This window comes from Stenella coeruleoalba (genome assembly GCF_951394435.1).
Source record: "Stenella coeruleoalba genome assembly, chromosome: 1".
In the NCBI taxonomy this organism is placed as follows: domain Eukaryota; kingdom Metazoa; phylum Chordata; class Mammalia; order Artiodactyla; family Delphinidae; genus Stenella; species Stenella coeruleoalba.
In genome coordinates, this window is record NC_137169.1 from 12,137,031 (window position 1) to 12,150,572 (window position 13,542).

The window sequence follows — 13,542 nt, forward strand, 5'->3', positions numbered from 1 at the left end:
CTGCGAGCACAGGGGGCGGGGTGTCAGGGGCGACGCCGGGCGGGGGGCCGGGGTGGGGCCGCCACTGCCCAAGGCGCACCTCACACTTGTGGATGACGGAGCCGTACGCCTTGGACTCCGTGCGGTCGCCGTAGGTGCCCGAGCGCAGGCCCCGCGCCTCCGTGCCGAGCTCCTGGCCCGAGTCCGTGCTGGCCGACTCCTCGCTCTCCTCGGGGGCCTCGCCCTTTTCCAGCGGCGGCCCCTCCTCCTTGACCACCGCGGGCACGGCGCCCTCCTCCTCTCGTTCTTCTCCCTTCCTGGCTGGCTCCACCTCCATTTCTGCCACAAGAGGGGCAGACGCTGAGGAAGCCGACCTGGCAACTGGCCAAGTGAGGCCTGGGCACGGCTCATCTCTGCACACACCCTCTCTCTGCGTGGGCGCCTCGCAGGGCAATGTCTGGGACCCGCTGATAAATGGTCCCCAGCACCGCCAGGGCAAGCCCAGGGGAGACCAATGACCGGGACAGTTGCTGTTTGGAGGACGCAGGTGGGCCTCAGTCCACCAGGGGCCCCATATTTGGCGACACAGGTGGGAAGGGTACCGTCAGCCAACAAGCACCGGGGGCGGGGGCTGGGGTGGGTGCCATGGGCGGCCAGGTTCCGCCACGGTGCTCAGCCCAGGGAAAAACAGCAGGGCCAGTACTGCGACAGGGACACTTCTGTGCTAAAGGGAAGCATGGCCAGGGTGTACAACCAAGAAACTGATGTCAAAATTCAAGAATGAGGAAAGATGTCGGCCCAAAAGCTGATGTGAAAGACTGACTCACAGTGAGATCAGCTAAGGGAGGAAGAGAGCTGGCGGAAGGGGGGGGGGGGGGAGGGTGTGTGTGTGTGTGTGTGTGTGTGTGTGTGTGTGTGTGTGTGTGTGTGTGTGTGTGTGTGTGTGTGTGTGTGTGTGTGTGTGACGTGTGAGTGGGGACGCTTGCGTGAGGGAGGGCGTGTGTGTGTGTGTGTGTGTGTGTGTGTGTGTGTGTGACGTGTGAGTGGGGACGCTTGCGTGAGGGAGGGCGCCTGTGTGTGTGTGTGTGTGTGTGTGTGTGTGTGTGTGAGACGTGTGAGTGGGGACGCTTGCGTGAGGGAGGGCGCCCCAGCTGGCAGAGGGTACCTTGCTCTGAGCTCTCCGACAAGGCAGCCTCGGCCTCAGCAGCAGCCATGCCACTCGTGGGGTCCGGCTTGAGCTCCACAGGCTCCCGGGGGGCATCGGCCTTCTCCGTCTGCTCTGCACCTGGGGTAGGGGTGTGGGGGCATCCGGGGCTGGACTGGCACCCTCTGTCCAGGGGCTGGCCGGCTCTCCTGGACCAGACCCCTGGAAGCGGCTATGGCCCCAGGGGTGGGGGGAGCACATCCAAGCTCGGGCTGCTTGAGCCTCTGCTCTGGCTTCAACAGATGCCCCAGAAAAAATAACCGGTGGTTTTGGGTAACCTGAGCTCAAGGGATGCAGTTGCCTGTGCCTCCCTCCCCCAGGAGCCTCCTGAGAAAGCTGCTCACTGCGCTGGAGCCCACGCTGCTGGCAGGTGATGGACAGTCAGCCAGGTCCTCAGCATCACAACTCACCGCTGGCCGCGCTCTCGGCCTGGCCGCCTCGCTCCTCTTTGGGCTCCCTGCCCAGGCCCGCGGGTGGACTGCTTCTGGCCAGGTCCAGCTCGCTCAGTGTAGTGGCAGCCGTCTTCTCTTCTTTGGCCCTCTTGTCCCCCACTGGAGGTGGAACAGGACAGACCTGCCATTTCCCATCAAGTGTCCACCACTTGGCGGGGTGAGGTGGCCCAGAGCTGGCAGCTCTTCCAAACCTCCCTGGGGATACGTCTAAGGAGCGGCTTGTTGGCTTGCTCATTCAACAGATTATTCACAGGCACCGACATCACACCAGGCTGCCGCCGGGCCTGGGGTACAACAGTCACGGTTGCTGCTCCCACGGGGCTTGCAGACTGGTCGGGGAGACAGTTGTCACACGTGAAATGACTCTGAGCAGAGATGGGTGCTTACAAGGAGAGGAGCGTGGTTCTCTGAAAGTGTGCCACAAGGCACGTGGCCCACACTGGGCCGCAAGGGGCCTTCCTGAGGCACTAAGGGGAGCAGGAGTAAGCGTGTGGGAGAGGAGACCTGCCGGAAGAGGGAAGTCCTGTGCAAAGGCCTTGAGCCAGGCATGGCTGCCGGTGCCCTCAGTCAGGGAGGGCAGACGGGGCCCCTCTGAGAGGCGTTCTCAGACTTCACTGCAGCTGCTCCTCACGAGCTCCCCACAACACAGGCGAGGCCAAAGAGGTGACACAGAGAGGCGGGGGCAGAGCTCCCATCAGAAGCCACCTGCTCAGGAACAGCCTGCCAAGAATCTTACCTTCCAAGGCCGAGGACTCCATACTCTCCCCAGGGCTGGCAGCCGGCTCAGCCAGTGACTTGAGGGCATGGCAGGCCGTGATGATGTCCTGCATCTGCAGGAAGCTGGCCACAGCCAGCACATCGTCCACGTTCTCAGAGCTCAGGCTCAGCTTGGCCGTGTACATAAACTCCAGCACCTGCCCCAGGCCTGCCAAGGACACAGACAGCCATCACGGACCCACCTCGAGGCCTGGCCCCAGCAGCCTGTCCAGCTGCCCCACTCCGTGGCAGGATCCAGGGATTTGTGAAAAGCAGCGGGGCAGTGGCAGCCCACTGTCTCCCCATCTCCCGTGCCAGTGGAGAGGCGGGCAACCTGGAGATTCTCAACCCAGACAACAGCCTCCAAAAAGCAGCACACCCATAGAGGGCGGAGGGTGTGAGTGCCCACCCTGAACACTCTCTGCCCATCCACTGCACTTCACCACCAGAGGACAGAGCCTCTCACCACTGGCTTTCATCAGGGCTCTGCCACAAACTCTCTACCTGACCTCCAGGCCAGTCACCTGACCTCTCTGGGCCTCAGTTTCCGCATGTGTAAAATGGGGGAACGACATCTTGCCCGAACTTCTGGCGGCATGGCACGTCATTCTGGGTTGGGAACCTGAACCTAGGACAGTTAGTTCCTTCCTCAATCCCAGGACCTTCCTGACACCCCTCCCCATCCTAACCCTTGCCGTTCCCATCAAGGTGAGCACTGGGGTAGGGGGTTGAGGACTGACTCAGCAATGGAAAGGGACCAGGGCTCAGAGCCCTCCCGCTCTCTGTCCCTCCTGACGAGCTTGTCCTGTGTTCACTCCGGAGCTTATCATGAGCCCTTCCTGCCAGCTCTCCCCTTACCACCCCACTCCCAGTCAAAAGAGGCCCCACAAATGTGGTAAGAACTTGGTACCCACGCACTCATGGCCGAGTCTTGTGTGGGAGGTCTGGCGCACCCCACAGCTGGAAGGTGCTGCTCAAAGGAGGGCCTCACGTGGCACGGGGCCCGCCACAAGCTCGGCCCTGGACCCAGTGGGGTACCTGCCGCGTTACTGATGTCCAGGTGCACCACATCCTTCTGGTCCACGAAGAGCATCTTGAAGTACTCGCTGCAGGCCGCCAGCACTGCTTTATGAGCCTTAAAGTCAACACCATCCACCACAAAAGTGCAGTCACACAAAAGCCCCAGTTGCCGCTGCTGGTTCAGCTGCTCCAAGACATGCTGGCTGTGCTGGGGAAAATCCATGGCTGGGGAAAGCCACAGAGCCCTCGAGTTAGCACGAGGGAGGACACCAACCAGCCCCAACAGCAATCCCAGCACTCCCAGGTGAGAAGCAGGGGGATGGGTGGGAGGGTGAAACCAAATCCACACAGGGCAGGTGCCTCTGCAGGCCCAGACCGACGGGGGGTGGCTTCTAGATTCCTGTGCTAACTGGTCAGGAAAGTTCCAAAACGCAAGAAGCATGGAGGGACCAACACAAAATAGCCACCTTTGTGCCTTGCCAGGTAATGACATTAAAAAATCAAAAACCGAGCACACACAAAACACTGATTACTGTCAGCATTTCAAAAAAAGAAAAAGACACGGTCGCTTAACTTTTTTATTACAAAAAGAATGCATGACATAATCTTAGACTAAAAGACAGATCTTTCTCGACTGGATAGATCTGGCTTCATGAAAACCTTTCTATTTTGTTCTTATTTTTCTCAGTTCGTCACGTACAGGTGAAATATGCGCTTGGGAAGGCAGACGTTTCATCCTCCAGCATTTCAGGAATCAGCCCCTCTCCCGCTGCATCCACAGGGGTCTGTGCAGGTTCCCTTGTCCTCGGCAAAGCCTGGCCCTCGGGGGTGAGGCTCCATCTCTCTCCCCCACTTCCCCAACCTCTGATTCATGGGCTCAGGGAACTACACGAGAGCTGGTGAGCCTTCTGCGTCCAGAAACCTCTCTAGGCTGTCCCTCGAGAAAGAATGAACTCTGACCCTGAGGCCTGGAGTTGCTGGCCTGGCTGCAGTTTCTCTGTCAAAGGCCTCACTTGCTGCCTGGAAATTTCACAACTGTCTCAAGTAAAAATGCTCACAAAAACTCCATGGCCTGGTGCCGAATCATCCTGAACTGCACAAGCCAGGCCTAAGTTAAGTATCTAAAACGGCTCTCCCCTCCCCCTCAACACCACACCAGAGCCAGTCTCAGGATCGGCATTTTCTAGGGAAAAGCAGCAGACTCTCCTCTCAAGAAAGAACCAATTTCTAAGTAAACGTCAGTGCCCACTCCTGGAACCACATTACATAGATCCAACCAGGCTGGGCTGTCACGCCTTGGCCTGGAATCTGATAAGTGGCAGTGGTTTCTCTTCCAGTTCTTCTAGAACTTTTCCTCTGAGGCCTGGGTCTGCTCAGAGCTGCCCCAGGTGGTTTCTGGGCAGGTGAGCATGACCCTGGGAGGCTCTCGGCCTCCAGGTTTCAACAGCCACTCACTGGCTCCGGCTGTTCCCCTGTTACATCAGCCTCTCGGGGCTGAGTCACCACGCTGCAGCTCTGGAGCTGCAGTGACCATGTATGGCTGTCTGGCTGTGATGAGACATAACGAAAGCCACGCCCCCGCCCACGTAGCTTAGCCAGCACAGATCGGCTTTGAAGGATGCAAAGCCCACCCACCCATGGTGTCTGGAAACTTTTCACAAGTGGAAGGGTGTATTTGCTGAACTGGGAGAAGTCACCGAGTAGGTGGGTAGGGCTCCATCAAGTAAGAGGGGACAGGCAGTGGCAACAGGCCGTGTGCTATGGGGTGCCAGCCCCTGAGTCATGAGTTCAGAGTTGCTGCTGCTGGAGACTTGAAAATACCCTTTGTCTCCCTCCAACGTCCCCAGGACTGTCCTTTGGTCCCAGCCTCCACACACAAGCTCCCAGCCAGAGGCACAGTTTCTTGGACCGCTCAGATCATAAGTGGCTGAGGCGCAAGCTCTTGTATAAGCAGGGGAGAGCCGGAAGCCAGCCCTGGAGTCAAGAGGTCAGGCGCAAGGCGGCTGGGCCCGCTGCGTCTGCTGAACCACCTGCTCGGTTACAAACCAGCCGGCACAGCACGGAGCTGCCGGAGCAAAGGCTGCTACTGACCAGGACACCCCATGAAGGCATCCTCCTCTAGGTCTTCAGTTCCTAGAAAAAGCAAGTTCTCATTCGTGACCTCGAGGGATACAAGGGAGAAGTTCAGCTGTTCTGTTCCTGAGCAGGTCAAAGCTAAAACAGAGAAGTTTTGGAGGACATGGAAAAGAGCCAGTGTACAGCCTGTAGGGTTAAACAGGCAGGCTGGGCACTTAGGCCTAGGACCTAAAGGGGGTACACACAGGCAAGGTGTAAATGGAACCAAAGGCAGGTGGCACGGAGAGGCCTGGGCCAAACCGACCTGAGCTGTCTTCTCTCTGCTGTGGAAGAAGCCACGTGAGCAGACAAACGTGTGCACGTGTGCATGGGCAGCCCCTGAGCTCCCATCACCAGTTCACCCTCTTTGTCCTCAGGTGAAATACCCTCCAAGTGCAGAAAGGGAGGGGCCACCAGGGCCCACAGGTGCCTTCTCAATCAGCTGCAGAATAATCCCCTTCAGAACTTCCCAATCAGATCCAAACTCTTCCCTCCTGGCAATGGGCCTGGCTCCCTCACCTTCACCAGGAGCCAACCCAGGAACTGAACTGGGAGGAAGAACCTCCCAGGCTCAGGAACAACTGGGGAGCACTGGCTGAGCACCCGGGCCCTGTGCACCCCCCCCACCCCCCGCCACCGCCAGGTACAGAGTTGTTCCCAGGCCCCTGGGCTGGAGCCTGCCGAGAACAGAACCCTCCAGCCAGAAAGCGATCTGACTTGCTGGGAAGACAAACATGAGAAAAGACTCCTGGCCAACAGGGTGGAAGGGACCTACCAGCTCCAAGGTCAGGTGGTTACTGGCCTTGCCTGGGACCAAGGCTGAGAGGAGCCCTGGGGGGGGGAGGGGGGACGACACATCAGGACGGGGCGCACTCACTTCCAGAGGCCTTGGGAGAAGGCTGGTACAGGTCCCTGCGAGAGGGTGGGTGGTGGCCCAGCACCCCAGCCCCTCCCCCCCCAAACACGGGGGAGCAGCTGCGCGCCACGAGTAATGTTTTCCACCCAAAGCTAACTGCAGTGTTCTGATGCGAGATGCCCGCCCAGAAGTGGGCTCCTCCCCAAATGTGGGTGTCGGGAGAACACCAGAGGCTTCTGGAATCCCTCTGAAGCCTCCAGAGCTGTTCCAACGAGAGAAACATCTGTTCTGACAAAACCAAAGAAAGAAATGGACGAGAGAGAAAACACACGGGGATAAAAGGGAAGGAGGAAGCAGGGAAGGATGGGGCAGGTAGGGAGAGGAACTAGAAGGAAGGAAGAAGGGAAAAAAAGGCCATCCCCACAAACAGATAAACATGCACTCACAAGCCCCATCTTGTGACCGGCCCCCCGGGGGTGTGAGGGCCCTTGGGGGCTTGCCGAGTGCTAAATGGTGTCACTTGGCAGCAGCACCCTGGATTTTATGATCGCACAGCCCCCCGGGGCAGTGGAGCTCAGAGCCCCCAGGCTGTCGTCCGGTGCTCACCCACTCACCTCCCCCAGCTGCCTGCCTGCTACGAAGCTCCAACAGCCCCTCTCTTCTCCCCAAGACGCTGCGGTGAGCCGGTGAGGGGCCAGCCGGCTCGGTCCTCCCCTCAGAGGGGTGAGCTAGAAGCAGGCCGTGCCCCACCTCCAAACCTAGGTGAACTGTTGTTCTAGAATGAGCATGCAGTCCTCTGACTGTCTCCTCTTTTACACTCTACAGTGAAAGGAACCCACCAGGATCTGGCCAAGCTTAGAGGGGACCAGGAAAAGAGGTGAGCGCGTGGGGCAGGATGCACCTGCCTGGGCCACACAGAGGGACATGCGGGCCCCAGGGGCGGGCGGCGATGTGGGAGCCGCGTCCCGAGTGCACGCAAGGAGGGAGCGTTGTCTGAGGAGACCTGAATACAGTAACAAGATCAGCAGCCAGCCCGCTGCTCATGACCCGTGGCGGGGATCAAGTGCGCTTCTGCCGGCCCGCCCGCGGTGTGCGGTGCCCTCCGCTAAGCACGAGAGTGGGGTCCCCTCCTCCTCGTTTCATCTTGCTTCAAGGGTGCTACGTGTGGGCCTTAGTTAAAGCTCCTTCTAAGAAAGACCCCCAAAACATAGCACAACAGAAAACTCACACAGAACTAGACCGCAGAGCCCATCGAGCCCAAAGCCCTCGTGTTTCCGACCAACTCCGGCCTGCGAGCGGGCACCTTCCATGACACTGCCGTCTGCTCGGTCCATATCCCTGACTGACGGGGCAGACCTCGGTGTCAGAGGTGGGATGCTCCCCTGAGGACAAGCAGCCTAGCTGGACACAAGCCCTGGCCAGCCTCACAAGGAATTCATTTGGGAACGAAAACATGAGGGACCTGGGGAAGCCCTGCAGTGCGGATGCAAAGAGGAAACCCGGACATGGATGTGCGGGCGCCGTGGGCTCAGTCTCTGAGGATGGCCGCCAACAATCCGTCCCATCCGACCACACCTGCCGTGAGACTCCAGCTGAACCCGGGCGGCCCTGGGATGACTCTGACCAGCAGGATGCAGTGACTCTGTGCCAGTTCCAGGCCTGGCCCTTAAGAGGTCTGGAAGATTCTGCTTTGCTTTCTTGGAACCCGGCCACCCCACTGCAGTGACGGCCGGGCGCTCCTGTTGCGGGGGAGAGGACACATGGAGGGGCCCTGGAGGAGACACCAATGTGCACGGGCCCCCTGAGGAAGAGCCGAGATGCCCCAGCTGACAGCACCAGGGCTCCAGCCCAGCCACCGGCTGAATGCTGGCACGCGAGTGACCTCAACACCTTGTAGAACAAAAACAACTGCCCAGTCGACCTACAAAATGGAGAGAAATAATAAACTGCTGATGGTTAAAGACACTAAGTTTTGAGGTGGTTTGCTTACAGCAAGAGATAACTGATACAGATGGTAAAACTGTAAAGCAAAGGGGATGACTGACAAACCATTTGAGGGCAACAGTTCTCTCTGGACGGGAGGGTCCTCTGAGACACTGGGGGCGCTCTATTTCTTCATTTGGATACACCTAGGTTTATTAGTTAAATATGTGCATTTCATATACTTTTATACGGAAAATTTTTCAAAATTTAACAAAATTTGTAATAAGAAAAAAGTGAGGTAAAAGTGCCACACTCAATCCGTGCAGAGATGGGATGTTTCCAACCATGTTCCCAGACGCTCTGGCCAGGGCTGCCCTGAGGAGGGGAAAGAGCCGCAAAGGCGGACAGGAGTGACGGGGGGTGGAGCGCCGGAGAAAACACAATCCATCTCATTTGCCTTTCGGATCCAAAACATCCACACACAGACTGCTGCCGTGAGCAAAGTTTCTCCCTGGGTCGTGAAATCCACTCTGCTCAATTCAACAAAACCTGAATCCCACATCCCCACAGCAACAACAAAATGGCATCTATGGAGGGTCTCCAACATGCCAAGCAGCACGGCACCACGTGTGGCACAGTCCAATCACCTAAAAACTAAGAGCATGGCTACACCAGGCCCCAAGCTCCGCCCTGCTGCCTCCAACAGTTAGGACTTGAGAGGCAGCTCGGCACCACGGAGGCAGCAGAGCCTCTGGGGCCAAAGCCAAGTAGGCTCACCTCCAGGTCCTGCCTCCTACCACACCCGCAGGTGACCTACAGCAAAGCTCTCCTCTGGCATAGTGGAGCCAGGGGGACTACCTCCCACATTCTTTACAGGATTAAGCTAGGTAACGTTAGCAAAGCCTGCCCAGTGCCTGGCATGTGGTAAGCACTCAGCAAACGACTGTTACCAGGAAGCAGAGATGCTGACTCTACGTATTTTTTTAGGCCAAAGACCACATCAGATGGTTTCTACATATCCTTTTACGCTGGGCACCTCGGGTGTACTCAAAAACTGCTTGGTGGGCTTGCCCGGTGGCGCAGTGGTTGAGAGTCTGCCTGCCGATGCAGGGGACACGGGTTCGTGCCCCGGTCCGGGAAGATCCCACATGCCGCGGAGCGGCTGGGCCCGTGAGCCATGGCCGCTGAGCCTGCGCGTCCGGAGCCTGTGCTCCGCAACGGGAGAGGCCACAACAGTGAGAGGCCCGCGTACCGCAAAAAAAAACCAAACCAAAACAAAAAAACACCCTACTTGGTGACTTGAACCTTGTTTAGATGTTGTAATCACAACCCATTATTCCTTCTAAATGCAGTCTGGAAAAATCCCGGAGCCCAATTAACATGAAGAGACGGGGGGCACTGGGCAAGAACCACTCAGAGCAATTTTCTCCGTCAGGCAAGCACTTTATATTGAACAACTATTCCATAAACCCCAAGGGTGCTCCTGGTTGAAGGCTGGAGCGCCTGCCCAGAGCTCTAAGTGGGTCCACAGAGCAACGCTCCATCTCAGAGTCAAATGGGCACCTGTCAAACATGAAATATCGCCCAGGTTATTAGCAAGCACTGAACTGCATGCATTTCCAAACTGCTGCACAGAGGGAAACCATTAGCCAGGAAACAACTGGCCTACCACCAGGAGATGCCCTCCAATCTTGATGAACAACAGTCCCCAGCTCCCAGAACATGCTGTGCCAGTTGCAGGCCTGGACAGGAGACAGCCATCCAAGGGCCTCGAGGCACCTGAGAGCGATGACAGGGATCAGCGTTCCTGACTTTCCAGAAATACTGGTGGCTCGTGTACACAACCTGGCGTACACGAGCTCAGGCCAAGGGAACGGAAGTTCCCAGCAGGCCAGCCCTGCAAACATGAAAGCTACCTGCTCGACTCCACCAAGCCACCTGCTGTGACAACCCGTCCCTTTTCAGCGCAACGTGGCAGAGAAGCAAATATCAACAAAACCAACCGTACTGGAACTTTCCTCCTTGCCCAGGAAACACAGCTCTTATATTAAGCTTGTGTTTCTCCAACTTTTAGAAGTCCATTTCCACTTTGTAAAAACACACAAACCTGACTCAGCCCTTCCCAACAGCCCCAAACGTTTCATCTTCTCCTGAATAGTGGCCCCGCCCTGAAAAAGCACTGCTTCCTTCTACAGAATGCTCCCTGCCAAGATTCAGTACCGTTTGCTTTGAAGTTTGTGTTATAAAAAACACTGACTTTTTTTCTAAATCTAAAAATAATGTCTGAATATAAAATTAAACCGTGCTATTGACTTTGCTTTTCAAACTATACAACTTGTACTATCTCTAAATTTAACCACACTTCTGAAGAGGGAGTGGACATCCCTTTCCCTGACCCCCGATGGACCCTACTGCTCTAGGAATGTGACTGAGCGGGAAGGCTGGCTGGCCCTGAAGAAAGTGTGTCCTGTAGCCCAGCACCTGTGCCAGTTTAGAACCCATCATGCTAGTACTTGCTCTGGGGACTCTTGAAGCTTGACACGGGATAAATCAAGGGCCTTGCTACCAAAAAGACAAAATCAGACCATGTGGGACTGGCATGGGGTCTGATCATTCTCCCAACGTCTCCCCTGCTCCCCTCTGCCCAGTACTCCCTGAGTGGTGGTGGCACATGGACACAGCCTGAAATTATACTGGTAGGTGGACTCCCCTACCAAGTTTAATAAACTCATTGCTGGGTAGGCCGACTTCTTGTTTCTTCCTTACAGCTGTTTATAGCACCTACCCTAGGACTGTGCCCTCAAATCAAGTTGGGGTACAGGCCTGGTATAGAACCAATTCCTGGCCTTGTTGAATAGGACCAACTCAAGGTCAAAATATTCTGTGGACCCTCATGAAATGATCATTGTACTTTTGGTGCTTGTTAACTGAAAAAATATAGACAAAAACCACTATGAAAAATGAATTTCCCATCTAATAATCACAACAGCACTAACATGTATTTGAGAAGCAGTTCTATGTAAGTGAAGGATAAATCTCCCCTAATACACAGAAGGTCTGTGGTGCGACACAGCCGCACAACTACTCATACATACTGCACCCCCAGGGGTCCTCAGTCCATAAATTAAGAAACAGATATAAACAAAGGCCAAAGAATTTCTCAAGCATTTAATGAGTGCCTACTCTGTGCTCACCTTAGGGGCAGTATTCTCACTTGGAGCCTGGCGGGGAAGACAGGTAATAAATCAATATAATACATAATGTCACATACTAAGTGCTGTGAAGAGAACCAAAGCAAGCCGAGGCAGGGGCTATTACCTAAGAGAAGGTCAAGGAGGACCTCTCTCGAGGAGGTGACATTTAAGCAAAGACCAGAATAAGAGTGAGCCGTGCTACCATAAGCCCAGGGACCGTTACAGTAGGTACAAGGCAGAGCAAATGCAAAGGTCCTGAGACGGGTGTGGCCTTGGCGAGAGGGGCTGGCGTGCCTGAGAAGGAGGAGGCGAGTGGGAGGACGAGAAGCGCTAAGGTTGGCAGCAGGAGAGGCTGCGATCACTCAGGGTTTTAGAGGCCAGTTAGGCTTTGGAGTTCTAAGTATGCTGGGGCGCCCTAGGAGGGTTGAGAGCAGAAGAGTGACTGCAAGGGGGCAAGCGTGGACACAGGAACACCAGGAAAGAAGCAAGAGAGGGAGGTGGCCTCCACGTAGGTGGAGGTGGAAAGAAGCAGTCAGATTAGGGATATGTTTTGGTGGAGCCAACATAATGGCTGAGCAAGTAGCTGTGGGTTGTGAGAAAAGAAAGGAGGCAAGGATGACACCAAAATTTTTAGCCTGAGAAACCTGGCCAAGGTTTTAGCCTGGCCAAGTGGCAGTGCCACTGACTGAGGTGAGGAATGATTGTGGGAGCAAAGGTTTAGTGGGAGGAAAGCAAGAGTTCTGTTTTGGCCAACTACGGTTGAGATGTCAACAGCAGAGATGGTTGAACAGATCTCTTCACTTCATTCTAGTCTTTGCCACAAGATGGAATGGGACCACCCTGGGAGGGATTATTGTATAAAGAAGAGACAAGACGTATGGACTCAGACTCAAAGCACATGCATTTGAATCCTGGCTCCAATATTACCAAGGGGGGCTCGAGCAAGCTTCCCTGAGTTCTAGATTGCTCACCCGTTAAATTGGAGAACCACCATATACACAATGGCTGTGAGGATTAAAGAAGATAAATAACAAGGAGTATTGCACAAATCTTGGCAAAAGTAGAATTAGATATTTTTTCTCTAACAAAGTCTGTGACTGATACACAGTGAAACAAACAAGGAAAAATTAATTAAAACAAATTAATTAAAATTAATTAAAACAAAACAAACCAGGTTATCCCAGTGAAGTCCCTTTACCAGTGAATCGCAGAGCTGCTTTTGGAAAAGGCAGCTGGTCAAGGCCTCGGGAAGGCAGTTGGAGACCAAAGTAGCCACACTCTAGTCCAATGTGACAAAAAAGCACATGGACTTTGTTCCTACCTGGCTTCAAACTTCTGCTGTCAGGTCTTTGTCATTGTGTGACTTAGGGCAGAAAGCCTGGGAAGAATCACCCACTCAAGTTAAATATAGATGGATTCGGGGTCCAATCTTTGCATGTGGTGGGCTGAGGGGACAGGGTAGTGGACAGTACTTTAAAGTCAACTGCAGAGCACTACCTAGTGCGGGTGCCCTGCTGGGAGCTGGCGGCTCCAAGGGGAGTAAGGCCAAGGCTGTCTGGGCACCCACTCTCGAGGACCTTCCCCCGGAGAGAAAGACCCAGACTGTTACCCACTGATGAGAGCTGAAAGGTGCCGCTGAGTGCCAACCTGGAAGGAAGTGGTGCTTAGTACATCTAAAAACACACGAACAAAGGCAGGAAGGGTGTCCAGGTAAAGATCAGCACAAGCAACGGTGTTGGATGCATGACAGAGAGTGGTGTGCACGCTTGGGGACTGGGCCGGGGGAGAACAGCACGCTTCACATCATGAGATTAACAAGTGAGTGGAAAATGTGGTGAGAAATGCAGCTGGAGGGACAGGCTGGAGGCCACACCTATCACACCAGGACTTAGCTTCATCCCCAGCTGATGGGAGTCACGCCAGGGGTTTAAGCAAGAGAGAGCCACGGTCAGACTCACATTTCTGAAAGGTCACTCTGGCTGCATGAGTATGGAGAACAGGCTGAAGGGGCAAGGGCAGAAGCAGAAAAACAACTCAGGAAGT

General features: G+C 55.4%; 1 protein-coding gene across 3 annotated transcripts in view; it reads right to left on the minus strand.

Annotated features, from left to right (window-relative positions):
* The window catches only part of ZBTB17 (zinc finger and BTB domain containing 17), a 31,457-nt gene that overhangs the window by 3,425 nt on the left and 14,490 nt on the right, over positions 1–13,542 (minus strand). For 2 of the 3 annotated variants that reach the window (XM_079913323.1, XM_079913325.1), the window contains exons 3-7: positions 3,430–3,636; positions 2,372–2,560; positions 1,594–1,734; positions 1,145–1,264; positions 80–318 (exon numbers count right to left, since the gene is read on the minus strand). In XM_079913323.1, coding sequence (XP_079769449.1) covers positions 80–318; positions 1,145–1,264; positions 1,594–1,734; positions 2,372–2,560; positions 3,430–3,634 — 894 coding nt within the window. In that variant the 5' untranslated portion in view covers positions 3,635–3,636. The remainder of the gene's footprint in view (positions 1–79; positions 319–1,144; positions 1,265–1,593; positions 1,735–2,371; positions 2,561–3,429; positions 3,637–13,542) is intronic. The other variant, XM_079913324.1, reaches the window with a different exon arrangement.